Source organism: Panthera tigris, chromosome X (assembly GCF_018350195.1).
Source record: "Panthera tigris isolate Pti1 chromosome X, P.tigris_Pti1_mat1.1, whole genome shotgun sequence".
In the NCBI taxonomy this organism is placed as follows: domain Eukaryota; kingdom Metazoa; phylum Chordata; class Mammalia; order Carnivora; family Felidae; genus Panthera; species Panthera tigris.
The window spans coordinates 43331944-43346765 of record NC_056677.1 but is presented as its reverse complement, the minus strand read 5'-3'; the positions used below and the strand labels follow the sequence as shown (position 1 = coordinate 43346765).

The following is a 14822-nucleotide window of genomic DNA, read 5'->3' as shown; positions in this document are numbered from 1 at the left end:
TCCAGGAGCCACTTATTGAGTTTTTAAATAAAGAGAGGTTTATTTAAAAATAAGGATTGGGTTAGTAGGTAAGTTTCTCCCAAAAAGGAACAGAGTTGAAAAGGAAAGGAACTATAGGAACATTACCTTCTTCTACCCAGATTTGGATATTTGTAGAAGTTCAGAGTTGATGATATAGAGTCTGTGTTTAGAACTTAAACTCTTTTATGACCTTCTAACCTTCCTCCCTATTATACATAAATCACATCAACATTTATCTGCTCCCAACATGGTAATATATATCTCATATGGAGAGAATCCTCATACACAAACTCAGAACCCATAAGTTGCAATCTCCTCTGACACTAGAAATACCCGCCACTTGGGGCACCTGGGTGGCTCTGTCAGTTGAATGTCCAATTTCAGCTCAGGTCATGATCTCATGGTTCATGAGTTCGAACCCTGTATTGGGCTCTGGGCTGACAGCTAAGAGCCTGGAGACTGCTTCAGATCCTGTGTCTCCCTCTCTCTTTGACCCTCCCCGACTCATGCCCTGTCTCTCTCTTTCTCAAAAATAAATAAACATTTTAAAAAATTAAAAAAAAAGAAATACCCACCAATTCATTCACTTTGTCCTCTAGAGAAAGTGACAATAGTTATAGTTCAGAAATTACAAACTGGTTCCTATGAGTAGACTTTGGCCTGCATACATGTTTTGTTCGGCACTCACAATTTTTTTTTAAAAATTTAGTTGCTAGCATTTCAATATTATAAAAATTCACACAAATTATAGCCTGGATGGCCAGCTTGTCTTGAAAAATGTAATAAGCTTGTAACACTGGTCAGCATTCAATCATTAACGATCACTTAGAACTTAGTAGCAACTTATCTTGGTCTCTCCAATTCCCCTGCTAGGTCTTTATGAGCCTTTTGTTACCAACCAACCTCCTATGGGCATTGAGTAGATAGCCGTATACTTAAAGCTAGTGCATTCAAAGTGACCTGTTTAATATTATGGGAAAAAGAGGAGATCATTGTGATTTGGCTGGTGTGCCCAAAGACAGGATATATGAGTAGACAGCCACTGTCTTGGTGGAACACCTCATTTGAACAAGAAGGTAAAAATTTAGAGCAATAAGCATGAAGCCTCCAAGGCTCTTTTAAATAATTCTCTGATCTCACATACCTTTGAGTTTCTCTACATGAAATATCAGTCCCTCCTCCTCCACTCCCACTATCCCCATCTTTGAGATGGGGAATGTGCCTTCAGCTACTGCAAAGAGCCTACCCAAAGGTGGAGTCCATAGAAGGAGCTCATAAAGTATGAATGAAGCATTCTATCCAATGATATATGCACCACAAAGTCTTTTTTTTCCTTTTTCTTGACTATGACAAATGCTAGGTTCATGGAATGAGAATTGAAGGTTTTGATGACTTGCTGTGTCCTCATATTAATAGATTAATTAATTAATTGGTTCACTGTGTCCTTGGATGGATAACAGGATGTCATTAATTAGGAAGGCACAGGTAAGAGAAGAAAAGAGAACATTTCTTAAGTACCAGGAAGTGAAATTAAACAGTGATCATTACTAAGGGTTGATGGAAGGAAGCAGCTGGGGAGAAGAGGATGAATTCTACTTATTTCAGTGTTTCAAATCACCAGGGTCAGAGAATTTTCTGAAGGCCAAAAAGGCCAGAGTTCTGGGAATCTTCTGGAAGATTCCCATTTCTCATTACTACCTCATCCCATCATGCGCCCCCCCCCCTCTTTAAAGGAACAGGAAGAAAAGAGAATTAGGCATGGCAGCAGCAGTAAGAGGAATGTTGATGTTAAGGGTGGCTTTAAAGAAGTTAAGGAAAGCTTTAAACTGAAAATGGAGGGAAGGGAAAAATATCCATCCAAAAACTATAAAATGAGCCATTACAAAGGACACTGTATATGACAAAATAAGAACAGTACAAGGAGCATTTAGTATTCAACAGAGTAGAATAACTTGGGAAATGGGCAGAAATAATGGGCATGGATTCAGTGGTTGAAGCAGTTAAAATTTTGAGCTTAAGTCTTTATTTTTTTTAATATATGAAATTTATTGTCAAATTGGTTTCCATACAACACCCAGTGCTCATCCCAAAAGGTGCCCTCCTCAATACCCATCACCCACCCTCCCCTCCCTCCCATCCCCCATCAACCCTCAGTTTGTTCTCAGTTTTTAACAGTCTCTTATGCTTTGGCTCTCTCCCACTCTAACCTCTTTTTTTTCACCTTCCCCTCCCCCATGGGTTTCTGTTAAGTTTCTCAGGATCCACATAAGAGTGAAACCATATGGTATCTGTCTTTCTCTGTAGGGCTTATTTCACTTATCATCACACTCTCCAGTTCCATCCACGTTGCTACAAAAGGCCATATGTCATTCTTTTTCATTGCCACGTAGTATTCCATTGTGTATATAAACCACAATTTCTTTATCCATTCATCAGTTGATGGACATTTAGGCTCTTTCCATAATTTGGCTATTGTTGAAAGTGCTGCTATAAACATTGGGGTACAAGTGCCCCTATGCATCAGTACTCCTGTATCCCTTGGATAAATTCCTAGCAGTGCTATTGCTGGGTCATAGGGTAGGTCTATTTTTAATTTTCTGAGGAAACTCCACACTGCTTCCCACAGCGGCTGCACCAATTTGCATTCCCACCAACAGTGCAAGAGGGTTCCCGTTTCTCCACATCCTCTCCAGCATCTATACTCTCCTGATTTCTTCATTTTGGCCACTCTGACTGGCGTGAGGTGATATCTGAGTGTGGTTTTGATTTGTATTTCCCTGATAAGGAGCGACGATGAACATCTTTTCATGTGCCTATTGGCCATCCGGATGTCTTCTTTAGAGAAGTGTCTATTCATGTTTTCTGCCCATTTCTTCACTGGGTTATTTGTTTTTCGGGTGTGGAGTTTGGTGAGCTCTTTATAGATTTTGGATACTAGCCCTTTGTCCGATATGTCATTTGCAAATATCTTTTCCCATTCCGTTGGTTGCCTTTTAGTTTTGTTGGTTGTTTCCTTTGCTGTGCAGAAGCTTTTTATCTTCATAAGGTCCCAGTAGTTCATTTTTGCTTTTAATTCCCTTGCCTTTGGGGATGTGTCGAGTAAGAGATTGCTACGGCTGAGGTCAGAGAGGTCTTTTCCTGCTTTCTCCTCTAAGGTTTTGATGGTTTCCTGTCTCACATTCAGGTCCTTTATCCATTTTGAGTTTATTTTTGTGAATGGTGTGAGAAAGTGGTCTAGTTTCAACCTTCTGCATGTTGCTGTCCAGTTCTCCCAGCACCATTTGTTAAAGAGACTGTCTTTTTTCCATTGGATGTTCTTTCCTGCTTTGTCAAAGATGAGTTGGCCATACGTTTGTGGGTCTAGTTCTGGGCTTTCTATTCTATTCCATTGGTCTATGTGTCTGTTTTTGTGCCAATCCCATGCTGTCTTGATGATGACAGCTTTGTAGTAGAGGCTAAAGTCTGGGATTGTGATGCCTCCTGCTTTGGTCTTCTTCTTCAAAATTACTTTGGCTATTCGGGGCCTTTTGTGGTTCTATATGAATTTTAGGATTGCTTGTTCTAGTTTCGAGAAGAATGCTGGTGCAATTTTGATTGGGATTGCACTCAATGTGTAGATAGCTTTGGGTAGTATTGACATTTTGACAATATTTATTCTTCCAATCCATGTGCAAGGAATGTCCTTCCATTTCTTTATATCTTCTTCAATTACCTTCATAAGCTTTCTATAGTTTTCAGCATACAGATCTTTTACATCTTTGGTTAGATTTATTCCTAGGTATTTTATGCTTCTTGGTGCAATTGTGAATGGGATCAGTTTCTTTATTTGTCTTTCTGTTGCTTCATTGTTAGTGTATAAGAATGCAACTGATTTCTGTACATTGATTTTGTATCCTGCAACTTTGCTGAATTCATGTATCAGTTCTAGCAGACTTCTGGTGGAGTCTATCGGATTTTCCATGTATAATATCATGTCATCTGCAAAAAGCGAAAGCTTGACTTCATCTTTGCCAATTTTGATGCCTTTGATTTCCTTTTGTTGTCTGATTGCTGATGCTAGCACTTCCAGCACTATGTTAAACAACAGCGGTGAGAGTGGGCATCCCTGTCGTGTTCCTGATCTCAGGGAAAAAGCTCTCAGTTTTTCCCCGTTGAGGATGATGTTAGCTGTGGGCTTTCCATAAATGGCTTTTATGATCTTTCAGTATGTTCCTTCTATCCCGACTTTCTCAAGGGTTTTGATTAAGAAAGGGTGCTGGATTTTGTCAAATGCCTTTTCTGCATCGATTGACAGGATCATATGGTTCTTCTCTTTTTTTTTGTTAATGTGATGTATCACGTTGATTGATTTGCGAATGTTGAACCAGCCCTGCATCCCAGGAATGAATCCCACTTGATCATGGTGAAAAATTCTTTTTATATGCTGTTTAATTCAATTTGCTAGTATCTTATTGAGAATTTTTGCATCCATATTCATCAGGGATATTGGCCTGTAGTTCTCTTTTTTTACTGGGTCTCTGTCTGGTTTAGGAATCAAAGTAATACTGGCTTCATAGAATGAGTCTGGAAGTTTTCTTTCCCTTTCTATTTCTTGGAATAGCGTGAGAAGGATAGGTATTATCTCTGCTTTAAACGTCTGGTAGAACTCCCCTGGGAAGCCATCTGGTCCTGGACTCTTATTTGCTGGGAGATTTTTGATAACCGGTTCAATTTCTTCGCTGGTTATGGGTCTGTTCAAGCTTTCTATTTCCTCCTGATTGAGTTTTGGAAGAGTGTGAGTGTTTAGGAATTTGTCCATTTCTTCCAGGTTGTCCAATTTGTTGGCATATAATTTTTCATAGTATTCCCTGATAACTGTTTTTATCTCTGAGGGCTTGGTTGTAATAATTCCATTTTCATTCATGATTTTATCGATTTGGGTCATCTCCCTTTTCTTTCTGAGAAGCCTGGCTAGGGGTTTGTCAATTTTGTTTATTTTTTCAAAAAACCAACTCTTGGTTTCGTTGATCTGCTCTACAGTTTTTTTTAGATTCTAAATTGTTTATTTCTGCTCTGATCTTTATTATTTCTCCTCTTCTGCTGGGTTTAGGCTGCCTTTGCTGTTCTGCTTCTATTTCCTTTCGGTGTGCTGTTAGATTTTGTATATGGGATTTTTCTTGTTTCTTGAGATAGGCCTGATTGCAATGTATTTTCCTCTCAAGACTGCCTTCACTGCATCCCAAAGCATCTGGATTGTTGTATTTTCATTTTCGTTTGTTTCCATATATTTTTTAATTTCTTCTCTAATTGCCTGGTTGACCCACTCATTCGTTAGTAAGCTGTTCTTTAACCTCCATGCTTTTGGAGGTTTTCCAGACTTTTTCCTGTGGTTGATTTCAAGCTTCATAGCATTGTGGTCTGAAAGTATGCATGGTATGATTTCAATTCTTGTAAACTTATGAAGGGCTGTTTTGTCACCCAGTATATGATCTATCTTGGAGAATGTTCCATGTGCACTCGAGAAGAAAGTATATTCTGTTGCTTTAGGATGCAGAGTTCTAAATAGATCTGTCAAGTCCATCTGATCCAATGTATCATTCAGGGCCCTTGTTTCTTTATTGACCGTGTGTCTAGATGATCTATCCATTTCTGTAAGTGGGGTGTTAAAGTCCCCTGCAATTACCACATTCTTATCAATAAGGTTGCTTATGTTTATGAGTAATTGTTTTATATATTTGGGGGCTCCGGTATTCGGTGCATAGACATTTATAATTGTTAGCTCTTCCTGATGGAGAGACCCTGTAATTATTATATAATGCCCTTCTTCATCTCTTTTTACAGCCTTTAATTTAAAGTCTAGTTTGTCTGATATAAGTATGGCTACTCCAGCTTTCTTTTGGCTTCCAGTCGCATGATAAATAGTTCTCCATCCCCTGACTCTCAATCTGAAGGCGTCCTCAGATCTAAAATGAGTCTCTTATAGACAGCAAATAGATGGGTCTTGTTTTTTTATCCATTCGGATACCCTATATCTTTTGGTTGGCGCATTTAATCCATTTACATTCAGTGTTATTATAGAAAGATACGGGTTTAGAGTCATTGTGATGTCTGTATGTTTTATGCTGGTAGTGATGTCTCTGGTACTTTGTCTCACAGGATCCCCCTTAGGATCTCTTGTAGGGCTGGTTTAGTGGTGACAAATTCCTTCAGTTTTTGTTTGTTTGGGAAGACCTTTATCTCTCCTTCTATTCTAAATGACAGACTTGCTGGATAAAGGATTCTCGGCTGCATATTTTTTCTGTTTAGCACACTGAAGATCTCGTGCCAATCCTTTCTGGCCTGCCAAGTTTTAAAAGAGAGATCAGTCACGAGTCTTATAGGTCTCCCTTTATATGTGAGGGCACGTTTATCCCTTGCTGCTTTCAGAATTATCTCTTTATCCTTGTATTTTGCCAGTTTCACTATGATATGTAGTGCAGAAGATCGATTCAAGTTACATCTGAAGGGAGTTCTCTGTGCCTCTTGGGTTTCGATGCCTTTTTCCTTCCCCAGTTCTGGGAAGTTCTCAGCTATAATTTCTTCAAGTACCCCTTCAGCACCTTTCTCTCTCTCTTCCTCCTCTGGGATACCAATTATGCGTATATTATTTCTTTTTAGTGTATCACTTAGTTCTCTAATTTTCCCCTCATACTCCTGGATTTTTTTATCTCTCTTTCTCTCAGCTTCCTCTTTTTCCATAACTTTATCTTCTAGTTCACCTATTCTCTCCTCTGCCTCTTCAATCCAAGCTGTCGTCGTTTCCATTTTGTTTTGCATTTTGTTTAAAGCGCTTTTCAGCTCCTCGTGACTGTTCCTTAGTCCCTTGATCTCTGTAGCAAGAGATTCTCTGCTGTCCTCTATATTGTTTTCAAGCCCAGTGATTAATTTTATGACTATTATTCTAAATTCACTTTCTGTTATATTATTTAAATCCTTTTTGATCAGTTCATTAGCTGTTGTTATTTCCTGGAGATTCTTCTGAGGGGAATTCTTCCGTTTGGTCATTTTGGATAGTCCCTGGAGTGGTAAGGACCTGCAGGGCACTTCCCCTGTGCTGTGGTGTATAACTGGAGTTGGTGGATGGGGCCACAGTCCGACCTGATGTCTGCCCCCAGCCCACCGCTGGGGCCACAGTCAGACTGGTGTGTGCCTTCTCTTCCCCTCTCCTAGGGGCGGGATTCACTGTGGGGTGGCATGGCCCGTCTGGGCTACTTGCACACTGCTAGGCTTGTGGTGCTGGGGATCTGGCGTATTAGCTGGGGTGGGTAGGCAAGGTGCACGGGGGCAGGAGGGGCAGGCTTAGCTCGCTTCTCCTTAGGTGATCCACTTCAGGAGGGGCCCTGTGGCAGCGGGAAGGAGTCAAATCCGCTGCCGGCTGCCAGAGGTTTGGCTTCGCAGAAGCACAGAGTTGGGTGTTTGTGCGGAGCAAGCAAGTTCCCTGGCAGGAACTGGTTCCCTTTGGGATTTTGGCTGGGGGATGGGCGGGGGAGATGGCGCTGGCGAGCGCCTTTGTCCGCCACCAAACTGAGCTCTGTCGTCCGAGGGCTCAGCAGCTCTCCCTCCCTTTGTCCTCCAGCCTTCCCGCTTTCTGAGCAGAGCTGTTAACTTATGACCTCCCAGACGCTAAGTTGCGCTTGCTGTCAGAACACACTCTGTCCGGCCCCTCCGCTTTTGCAAGCCAGACTCAGGGGCTTGCTTGGCCGACAGGCGGCCCCTCCGCCCCGGCTCCCTCCCGCCAGTCCGTGGAGCACGCACTGCCTCGCCGCCCTTCCTACCCTCTTCTGTGGGCCTCTCATCTGCGCTTGGCTCCGGAGACTCCGTTCTGCTAATCCTCTGGCAGTTTTCTGGGTTATTTAGGCAGGTGTAGGTTGAATCTAAGTGATCAGCAGGACGCGCGGTGAGCCCAGCCTCCTCCTACACCGCCATCTTCCCTCTCTCCCCTGAGCTTAAGTCTTTAATAGAAGGAGACAAATATGACTGCTTAGGTATCATGAAGACTTAGTGTGGAAGAATATATGGCATGGAGGTGAGAAAGTTAGGATAGAAAAAATTAAATACCATCTTTGAGAGTGTATATACCATAGGCCACCAGACCAGAGAAAGGAAAGAATGATGTAATTTCAATGCTTAGAAGAGTTGTGCTCTGTCTTTTTTCTGGAAGATAAATGAACATTAAAAAAAGAGAAGAGTTGTTTTCTCAATTGATGATTCAGTGTCAACAATTTAAATATAATTTCTCCCTCTCCCTGCCACATTTCCCCTTCCCACAACATCTTGTTGTTCTCTTTGTCTTGCCTCCTTGGCACCATTCTTTTGTAAGCATCTCGAAAGTGTTACAATAATCTTGAAACTCTCATAAGTTATCAAGAAGATTCAGGTAAACTTTGCTCATGAACTTATTTTATAATTGACAGAGGTTCTCTCTACTTGTACTATCTTGTAGCTTAAAGAATTGGACAGAGAGTGTAATAGATGTGTGTATATTTGGGATAATAGGAGTAGCAAAGTATTGCTTAGATCAGGGTCCCAAACTCAAATGCCTGCTGGAGTCAGACACCCCAATCTGAAGGGAGCAGCTGCTACTCTGTTCCACCAGATTGTTGCTATGTAAGAATATAGGTCCACTGTTACCAGATGTTCTGGGGTTTTTTAAAAAATAGGAAACCTTAATTTTTATATGAAATATTCTGCGTTTTAAATATTATCAACTGGGGCACCTGGGTGGCTCAGTTGGCTGACCATCCGACTCTTGATTTCAGCTCAGGTCATGATCCCAAGGTTGTGGGATTGAGCCCCACAACCTTGTAGAGTGTTAGACTCTACACTGAACATGGAGCCTGCTTAAGATTTTCTCTCTCCCCCTCTGCCCTTCTCCCCCATCCTCTCTCTCTCAAATAATAAATAAATAAATAAATACATAAATACATAAATAAATACATAAATAAAGTAATTAAAAAACAAACAAAAAAAAAACACTAGGTGGGCCAAAAAAACACACAACCACTCAGTGGTGAATTATAATTTAGATTATGGATGGAGTTCATGGTAGAGCCTTGTTTTGGTGACTTAAACTAAGTCTGGCTCTTTGTCCATTCAGTATGGGTTTGGTTCCAGCTTGGTGGGTGTGAATACTTCTCCCAAATGGCAAACTTGTATGTTGGTTTGTATCCCATAAATGTAACTCTAAACTTTCTTGAGGTAAAAATGGTAAATAGACTCAATGCTTGGTTAGAGTCCATCTGTTAAATAAGGAAGTGAAAAAGCAGTGACCAGACTTGAAGTACATAAAGAAAATAATCAGAAGGTATTTCCTTTTTGGTGCCTTTTTTTCCTCTCTTACCAGATCATGAATCCTTTGAATTCATGATAAATACTTTGGATTTAGTTCTTAAAATTTTAGGAAACTATTGGAGTTTTGTGAGCAGGGAAGGGATATGATCCAGCTTAATATTCTAAAAGAAACGTTCTAAAACTGATAGAACAGTATAGAGTTACAATGTGGAGACTTCCAGAAAATCTGCCTTTTTGCCTATTAATTGTTCTGTTCTAGGAATGTTCTTTTTTTTTATTTTTTTTAAGTTTACTTACTTATTTTTTTAATTTTTAATGTTTATTTATTTTTGAGAGGTAGAGACAGGGCTCAAGTGGGGGACGAGCAGAGAGAGAGGGAGACACAGAATCCAAAGCAAGCTCCAGGCTCTGAGTGGTCAGTACAGAGCTCGATGGGGGGCTGAAACTCACGAACTGTGAGATCATGACCTGAGCTGTGAGATCATGATCTGAGCCGAAGTTGGACACTCAACCAACTGAGCCACCCAGGTGCCCCGAATTATTTATTTTGTGTGTGTGTGTGAGAGAAAGATAGAGAGTAAGTGGAGGGAGGGACAGAGAGAGGGAGGGAGACAGAGAATCCCAAGCAGGCTCCATGCTGTCAGTGCAGAGCCTGACACAGGACTCGAACCTATGAATTCTGAGATCATGACCTGAGCCAAAACCAAGAGTCAGGTACTCAACCGACTGAGCCACCCAGGTGCCCAGGAATGTTGTTCTTATTTTTGTGTTCATGTCACTCATCCTTATCCCTGACCGCCAGTGGAGATGTTCTCCATGGTTCTTGGGCCATATATCTCAAGGAACTTAGAGCCTATGTAATCTTAATGTGATATCCAAAGGTAACCAATTCCTTTTCAGACTGAACTAATTTCCTTGTATTTTTGTCTGTCCCTCAGGCCATTCCTCAGATATGTGACAGAGATAGAGCCTTCCAGATGTCTGATATTCTTAACTGAGAGAACAAATTATATGGTCTTGCAAATTCATCTAACTATTCAACCTTATGCTTCTATTTTTCAGAAAATACTGAAGGAAGGACCTCTGTTGAAGAACTGTAATTCCTTCAAGAGATGGAAGCTTAGATATTTTCTGGTTCGAGGACAAAGACTCTGTTTTGCACACCATCCCGCCGTAAGAGAATATATAGAATATTTATTCTATAGAATATCTATAGAATTTTGTCATTTGGGTTAATGGGTGGGGATTTCAGGAAATGTTTGTATGGAGAAATAGGCTAATAGGTATAGACATGTTGGCAAATATCAAGGTAGAAGTTGAAATCTATTTTTCTTTTAACTTGTTCTTTTGGGCCAAATGGGGGGATACTGTTCTCTCCTTTCCCCTTCCTCTTTCCCTTCCCTTTTACAGATTCCTCAGTTAGCTTCTACACTCAGAAACAACTACATAATTTGTGGTCTTCGTACAAAATGAAAATGCAGGGCCCCTTATTTAAAAATCAAGGAAAAAATGTCATTAAAGATACAAAAATGTAATGCAATGATTTGTCATGGCATCTTTTATTTGTTGTTCAATGTCATTCTAAGTAAAGAAAAAATAAAATGTTAAATTATGAGTATTTTTGCCATTCATCTGCACATTGTACAATGTCAGTTATAAAAACAAATATAAACGCATTTAACTCATATGAAAAACCACAAAAATTATATAAGTTGCATTTAGTAGCTCATATACACACACATATATATTTTGTTCTTAACAGTATACAAAACCAGCTCAACTGTTTTTATTTCACATCTTGATATTTACACATTCTACCAATACCCTGACTAAAAGGAAAAGGAACTATGGGCTACCCTATCTTTCTTTCCTTCAATGTTATCATTTTCAACATAAATTATTGGCTAATACAGGGAAGTGACATAAGCAAGAAAGAACACAATAGAGTTCCTTGGTTGTTCATGTTTCTTAGAACATCATTGCCTTTTTCTGTATTGGAAGCAAGTCCTGGTCTCCACAGAAATTGTGGACTCTCAGGGCTAACAGTTCCCTTACGTACTCAATCATAGGTACAGCATGCTTACCTTATACTTGCTTTGAGTCTTACTGAACTCTTACACATCATGAGTCCACTGGAATTGTATGCTCATGGGCATCATGAATGCAAATGGAGTGACAAGGCATGGGGTGGACATGCAGATTGTGCATATCTCCCCTGCTCATGTCCATGAGCCATTGTCCCACTGGACTTCATTTACAAAATACACACTCAAGGATAAAGTTATTAAAAATGTCAAGATTGCAATAGCAGAACATTAAACCAAGTGCAGGGCACTGCTGAACATGGTGCCCTGTATGAATGCACAAGATGCATACCAGTGAAGCCAGGCCTATCTGTATTCCTAGTGCTGCTATCCTTGCTGCTGGCTGGATGTTACCTATTAGAACCAGTTTATAAGGAGATGCAGGCCTCAAACTGGATAGGACTAGCAACAAAGTCAGAGGTTGCCAGCTGATAAAATAGGAACTAATAACTTCTATCTGCTCCACTAGGCCCTTAGTTAAACCATATCCCTTTATCTTCTCCAGCATAAACCCTTAGTTTTGAATAATTCTGAACCACCTAAGCCTTCCTGTAAATCCACATAAGAGTTTTAGGAAGTGTTGTGTTTTGCTTTAGTTTGGTTTGGTTTTTGTTTGTCACATGATATATCAACAAAAAATCATGATGCTAAATAAATCCCAGCACTGAAGCCAGAGATATGATTGGTTCATGGCTGTTAAAAATGCCTATTTGTGTGTGTGTGTGTTTACCTTTTAGTGTCTGTTGACATTATTAACCAGATGGTTCTTTTCCTTCTCCCTCTTATATCTTCCCAGTTTGCACGTTTTGAAACAGTTGATCTGTCTCAGGTCGCCTTGGCAGAAAGCAGCTGTAGAAATCTTTTCCATAGCTTTTGTGTAAGTAACATTGGAAATGATTCAATGGGTAGAGGTGTGAGCTAGCTGGGAAAAGGGGTTGCCATACCCATGTGTTGCCTCTTTGGAGTTCAGGTTTCCCAAGTCTCCTTTGATCCTAAAGTGTATATGGGAATCCACTTAAAGTAAGCATTGCAAATGAGTGCTAAAAATTATTCATGTAAATATTTTCTACCAGCCCACTGATAGGGGGGAAAAGTGATGTCCCTATTCTCTAACACCAGCCTGGTATAAAGCTGAACTGACTTCTGGGTGGTGGGGAAGTGACTATTATGAAAAAAATCAATTCTCCTGGTGAAGGTGATTTAGAAGAGTATCATTGAGAGGCTTTCAAGAGACCGCTAATATATTGTATAACATATCAGGAAAATCAAACTACATGACACTCTCTCCTTTGATCTGATAGATAATAACCTAAATCCAAAGTGAAAACTACCTTGTGCTGAGATTACCTCAAAGAAAGCAGAGGATTTTCTATGGATGCATTCAAGGGTTTGGAACTGCTGAAATGTCATAAGTCTTTGCTTATTCAAGTGAATCCAGACCAGAAATCTCACTGAAAAATAGCAATCCCATTGGCCCAGGAATTCTCCTACCCACCTCCTCCCAGAACTGTCTTCTTCCAGCCTCAGTGATGGGTTATGGAGACTGGGGTTCCCCTTCAGGAGAGCGGTACTTAGCAGACTAAAGAGCTACAGGCCCAATACCCCTACTTCTATCGCTGGTCCACACTTCATAATCTTTTGAAAGGAAAGCAATAGGCTATAAGAGGGAGACCCTACTATCATTTCTCTTTTATTACATCACACTGACCTAGGGTAAAGTTAAGAGTTCTGTTGGCCCAGTCCCAAAAAGCTCAACCTTTAGGTGATGAGCATACAGGCTGTTTTTCATCTTTATTCTACAAAGAAATCCCAAGGACTAAGATGTCCCTTAACCTAATTAAAACACAGAGGCACTGTTCATCAGCCCCACACAAGAGTGGGTTTGGACAAAATGAGTGGCATTATCACAGTTCCCACTAGATTCTATTCCCATCTATCACAGAATCATGCTGTGCTACATGCAAAAGGAGAAAAACAATTGCTTGTTGGTATTGTGAGCACTAGTTCCAAGATTTGGGAGGCTTGTATTAAAGACAAGTAGGGTTACTGAAGCAATCGCTGATGCTATAGCCATCTGTGTCCCTCCTACCTTCTGGCAAAAAACTAAGTCCTGACTATGGTCTACCTCTGTTAGACCCTCAGCATAGTTTTCTCATTATTCCTGCTGGGGTTCTTACACCAACCAGGATTAAGAGACATAATGGTAAAATTCTCTTCAGGTTGGCTTGACCATAAGCAAGAAAGAAACTGGATTTTTAGATTCCTCACTATTTTTACTCTCTCCTCAAACAGAAAGAGGTACACCCTGCTGAAGCATATACCATTTTTACCATTTTTTAAGTAGATAGAGCATCAGTGAGTAGGATTTTCAGGCAACCTCTCTGGAGTAATAGATGGTCCATGGCTTAGTACTTAAGAGTATATATTCTGGAGCCAAAGAATCTAGATTTTAATTCTAGGTCAGCTTTCTAACTACTAGGTGGCCTTAAGCAAGTCATTAAACTCTCTTTGCCTTAGCTTTCCTGACTATGAAATGAGAAAAATAATAATGCCCATCTCATGGAGTTTTAATGAAGATTGAAATAAATAGTATACATAAAGTGTAATAGAACAGTAATTGGCACATAGTAAGTGCCATTAAAGTGTTATTTATTACTATTACCATTATTATTATTTGGGGTAGGTATCTGAGAATTTGTCTTACATTTAAGAAGTGGCTTGGGTTGTGGTTGATAGTCCTGTCTAGTTCCTTAGAGAGTTCACAGGCTCTGTTTGGGAGCAAACTTGTAGAATGTGAACCAGCTAATAATGTGACTTTTTGTTTAGGTGATCACACCACAACGAAAAGTTACCCTGGCTGCACCCAACCGAAAAGACATGGAAGAATGGATCAATGTCATAAAAACCGTCCAACAGGGAGAAATTCGCAAGGTAAGAAAAATAGTAGAGAACTCACACAACTCTCAGAAGTAAATGTTTAATTGGTTGTATTAGTTAAGCCACCTTTCAAAAAGGGAAATAGAAAATGGAAGTAGAGAGACCATGTGGTCAGGAATTATAGATGGATATCATTAGGAAACCTGTTTAGAACTATTTATAAATAGGAGTAATTCACTTAGACTCAAACCATGGTAAGTATGTGGTTTAGATACCTCTTTTTTTAAAGAATATAATTTATTGTCAAATTGGCTTACATATAACACCCAATGCTCATCTCAACAAGTGTCTTCCTCTTTACACATCCATTTGATATGTAGATGTCACTATATGCCCGATGGATGAGTCATTCAAGATGTATGTGAGAAGCTAACCTCAATGTTCTTATGTTAGCAAAGCTGTAATCAGCAGTTTTGACCTGGGTCTGATGAGTGGCTACAATAACAGCTAATGAAACTCGGGCTCACAGAA

The 14822-nt window shown here is 40.0% G+C and overlaps 1 protein-coding gene across 1 annotated transcript in view; it reads left to right on the top strand.

Moving 5' to 3' along the window:
- DGKK (diacylglycerol kinase kappa) overlaps positions 1-14822 on the top strand; it is a 173733-nt gene that overhangs the window by 54650 nt on the left and 104261 nt on the right. Inside the window, exons 2-4 of the mRNA XM_042974625.1 lie at positions 10393-10503; positions 12211-12291; positions 14241-14345. Coding sequence (XP_042830559.1) covers positions 10393-10503; positions 12211-12291; positions 14241-14345 — 297 coding nt within the window. The remainder of the gene's footprint in view (positions 1-10392; positions 10504-12210; positions 12292-14240; positions 14346-14822) is intronic.